This window comes from Aegilops tauschii, chromosome 3, assembly GCF_002575655.3.
Source record: "Aegilops tauschii subsp. strangulata cultivar AL8/78 chromosome 3, Aet v6.0, whole genome shotgun sequence".
Classification (NCBI taxonomy): domain Eukaryota; kingdom Viridiplantae; phylum Streptophyta; class Magnoliopsida; order Poales; family Poaceae; genus Aegilops; species Aegilops tauschii.
Genome location: NC_053037.3, coordinates 59,747,173 through 59,751,526, shown reverse-complemented (window position 1 = coordinate 59,751,526; position 4,354 = coordinate 59,747,173). Strand labels below are relative to the sequence as shown.

General features: G+C 47.8%; 1 protein-coding gene across 1 annotated transcript; it reads right to left on the bottom strand.

The window, feature by feature from the left end:
* Window positions 1–823: 823 nt before the first annotated feature.
* LOC109739123 (uncharacterized) lies at window positions 824–2,188 on the bottom strand. The gene is made up of 2 exons (XM_020298210.1): window positions 1,063–2,188; window positions 824–885 (listed from the first exon to the last, which is right to left on the bottom strand). Exons 1-2 carry the CDS (start codon window positions 2,186–2,188, stop codon window positions 824–826), a joined length of 1,188 nt encoding a protein of 395 aa, XP_020153799.1.
* Window positions 2,189–4,354: the final 2,166 nt, after the last annotated feature.

The following is a 4,354-nucleotide window of genomic DNA, read 5'->3' as shown; positions in this document are numbered from 1 at the left end:
CAATAGTATAAATAGCACAGATCAGCAACAGTAGAGAATCACAACACCACTGGTGTCATACACCAACAGAGAATAGCCACTAGACTGAGCCAAGAAGCTAGAGCATGCGTTAAGGGGTACCACAAGTCACAAGACGCAAAGAAGCTTCAGAAGCCCTTAAACTAAGAAAACATAGGATATGGGAGTTGACCAAATAGGATCTGTGTTCTTATCATATTTAGAGAGGAGGGAAAATTTCTAAAACAAAGTAAGGAATGGCAGCATCTGTTCTTACCAGATTGAGGTTTTTTAACATGGTCCCTCTTACCTCCGTTTTTCATAGGTAAGAAGGCAATATAGGTTCCGCGGAAGCCCATGCAAGATACTCCTACAAGAACAAATGGGTATTCAGTAGAGGCATTCTTTATGCTTCCATGATGATTACATATATTTTGTTGATATATATTGTCTACAGTATTTCTGGGGCAGCAACCTTTCCCACTGTAAGACCGAATTTCTTGTGTGGCAAATTAGACAACCGTGAACCCATGAAGATTTTATAACAGCACAATTTTATGTAGAGAGAAATGTGTAATTATGCATACAACTTGCAACCAGTTTTTACACAAAAGACAATTAATTTTCCCTGCCTAAATGGAACTAGGGGTTGAACAACAAAAACATCTATAGCATGGCTATCAAAAATAGAGATAGGCTCTTAATTAACAAGACACAAGACACAACCCTTCCATCACCCATCAAGCTCACACCACTGTCCCATCATCCGTCCAACTTGAAAACCAAACGCAAGACAAACAGCAAACCGAATTTCCATGCTTGAGACTTATGCTTCCTCATTGCCATGTCCATCTTCACTTGATTCTTCATCCACAATACCAGCCACCGCTGAACAAAGAAACAATCATGGAAGAACAAGTCAGTAGGCTGAGAAAGCATGCATCTTACGGTCTGATTACACATTCACTATTTTCATTTGTGCCACTAACTGAAATATATTTATGATATATTAATATCTATTCCCAAATCACAACTATATATATAAAAGGAAGTTAAGGTACGTACCTGGAGGATAGTAGAAGCTAACATAGGGTAAGATGGTCCATTTGACATACGGATCTTGATTCAGCCTGCTGGAGAGCATCTTCAAAGGTGATGTCAAAGACTTGAGATCAATTTCGTAGGTGCCGAGACTTGTGGTCGCAAAAATGATGTCAGTACCCTCGATGGAGCCAACCAACTCTGGTGATATCTTGAAATCACCATCGGGAAGAAGAGTCTCGAGGTCGATTTCTCTGTGTTCTGCCCACGACGCAACTCCATCGGGATCCACCTCTCTCCACCAGATGGAGAGGTTGAAATTCAACAGGTCTGCGAGCCCTAGCCGACCGTCGTCCGATGCGATGAGGATAGGACTGTTGATGGCATCTTGCATCTCCTCCGACAGATGAATCTCTGACAGACAAGAGGTTCCCAAGTTGTACTTGAGAATACTGCAACCTTCAATAGCCTGGTCCCGAAACAGCAGGAAATAGAGCGTGTCTCCTGCGAGTACACTAGGCGTGCAGCAATCGATTTCCTCCTCAAACATACCAAGGTCAGTGATGGCCAGAGAGCTCCAACTAGCCGTCTCCGATGAGTACACGCATGCCGTAGTGACCTCCTCTTCGTGGTGAAGGAAGACGAAAACGACGCGGAATGGACTCGATTGGCAGTCAGAGTCACCGTGGCGGCAGTTGTCCGCAGCACAGAGCACCAAGGCAGACCAGCTTCCCGTTCCCAACTTCTCGAGGCTGCCAAGCAATGTTTCGCTGCCCGTCATGGGGTCCCAGACGACCAGCAATGGGATATTCTCATCCTCATCGATGTACCGAAGGAGTACGCAGCCGTGGCGACAATCTTCCATGGAATAGTGGTGCTGGGGGTCGAGATCGCGCACGTCGAAATCCGTCGTGGGGATGAACTCGACGCAGGGTTCCGGCCAGATGTGGAAGAAGCCAAGCATAGGAGGTGATCGGTGGAAATCACCGTAGCGGCGACGGAAGCCGTCGCCGGTGAGGAGGTCGCGCCATGGCTTACAGACGAGGAAGGAGCGGAGGAGATTACCTTGCTCGTCCTTAGGGAGGCGGATGAGGATCTCCTCCACGAGCTCCTCAATCTCGCCCAGCTGCAACACAAGCTCCGCCGCCATCGTCGTGTGTGCCTGCGGGCTGCGGCGGCTGAATGGATTTTGGAGGATTTTTTGGTGTTAGGGTTTCGAGTTGGAGAGGACCAAGAGGAGTGAGGAAAAGTTCTGGAGGCGCGTCTCACGAGATCTGTCCACTTACAGTTTTTGAGATTTCTGTTTCACACTCCAGTCCTTTAACTATTACATATTTACCCTCCCACAAAAAAAACTGTTACATATTTACCGACATGTGCAATTCAGCGATTCAATGTTATCTCGCATAGGCCCATCTCTGCTATAGTAAAAAGAAGGTTCTTACTCTGACTATACTCCCTGTATTTCATTTCATGTAGCTTAGGCCAACTTCAATGGTAGACCCCAAACGGACATGGATTTTGTTCGACAGGCGGACAAGGCCGGCGTACCCAACGCGAATACCCATCTTAAGTTTCAAGTTGATAGCATCAACTTTTTGAAAAGAACAAACAAAAACGCAGCTCTCTGGCTGCGGCTCAGAAGAACGCCGCCACTGCCCTCACCTGCAGCCGCAGCCCCAAGCTCGCCTCGCCCGCCCGCAGCAGCGGTCCGCCGAGTACCTGCGCGCGACGTCAGCGCACTCACGGCGCCCGCTGCCGACGCGCTCGCCGCCCGCTCGCCCTACAGCAGTCGCGCGCTCCTACGCGTCCCACCCTCGGCCGGGCGGCCGCCTGCTGCTCGCGACCGCACCAAATGCTCGCGCTCACAGCCTCACCCTCGCCCGTGTCCACGCCCCCTTGCCGCAGCCTGCGCGCGCTCACCTGACCCTACCCGCACGTCGCGCCCGTGCCGACCGCGTTCTCCCCGCCTGCCCTTGCCAGCTCGCCCGTCGAGCTACACGCCGGAGTGGCTGGCTGGCCGGGGTTGCGGCATGGTGGGAAAAGGAGGAGAGAGAATGATGGTAGGTGGGTGGGGGTGGCCCCCTCTGTTTCAATGACAGGCAGGCCAAGGTCACATGCAAACCGGACGTTGGCGGACGAGCGTGTTGATGGAGCGTCCGCAGTGTGTCTGTTTCAGATGCAAAGCCGGCCCAAGTTTGCTCCGAGAATGGGGTCAAACGGACACAAAACAGAGAAAAAAATGAGGATGGGATCCTGCGTTGGGTCATGTCTTTTGCCCATGCGGCCCCAAACAGACAAAACCGGATGAAATGCGTCCACGGTTGGAGTTGGCCTTTTTACCAGATTAGGAACATATACCAAGGAGGACTAAGAGAGGCATTTTGTAGGATTTCTTTTGGGGTTTGGATGTTTTTAGCCATGAGCAAACATCCAAAAATGGCATAGTCAATACCTCGTGCGCGCAAACATGTGCTTTTAATTCGCATGCATGGAATGCCCAAGTGCATCACTCCCACGTGGTCACCCCTCCCCGCCGACCAACGCATATACCTCACGTGCATCTCTCGAGTTATCGCTCTTGATAACCAGCCCACGCGCCATCCCTCATTCATGAATGGAAATGAGAGTTTTCACATCCAAGTTTTCTTTGAAATTCCTTTCTCAAGAAATGGAGCGCTTTTTTCTTTGTTCTCAAGTTTGTCAGCGCATATTTTAAAGTGTACCATACCATGGCAGGTGTTGCGGCACACATGTTTTTTTACAATAGAATGCTATTTTTTTAAATAAATATATAGTCACAAAACATGTTGATTAAATGTGTCCATCCTTAAAGCATATTTTCTTATTGTTTGTTTTTTCCCTTGTAGGTGTGTCATCGCCTCATCTGGTACATAACATAATAGTAGCGACAAAATTAAAGACAAACTTGAATTGGAAAGCCCACAGTTGATCAAGCTGGGAGGAGACAAATCCATTTTGGCCAACAAACCACATGAAATGACTCTCCACGGGAAAATACATCTACCATTTTGCAGAACTATAAAGGTGCAACCCTTAAACGTTTGTCAATATCAACAACTTCATTGACTTTTTAAGCGCTGAGGATGAAAGAGGATTGCGAAATTGACAAAGATAAATTCGAAAGGGTACTTCAGACTGTCCTAAAATACGTTCTGATGCCTCTTTTCTAGTATGGTACAATCTCTCATCCAAAAAGACAACAATTCATCGATGTGATAGACGCACCATGCTCCTAATAAGATATTTTATCGGGCTTTCTCCTTTTCCATTCATAATGAAAATACAAAATTTA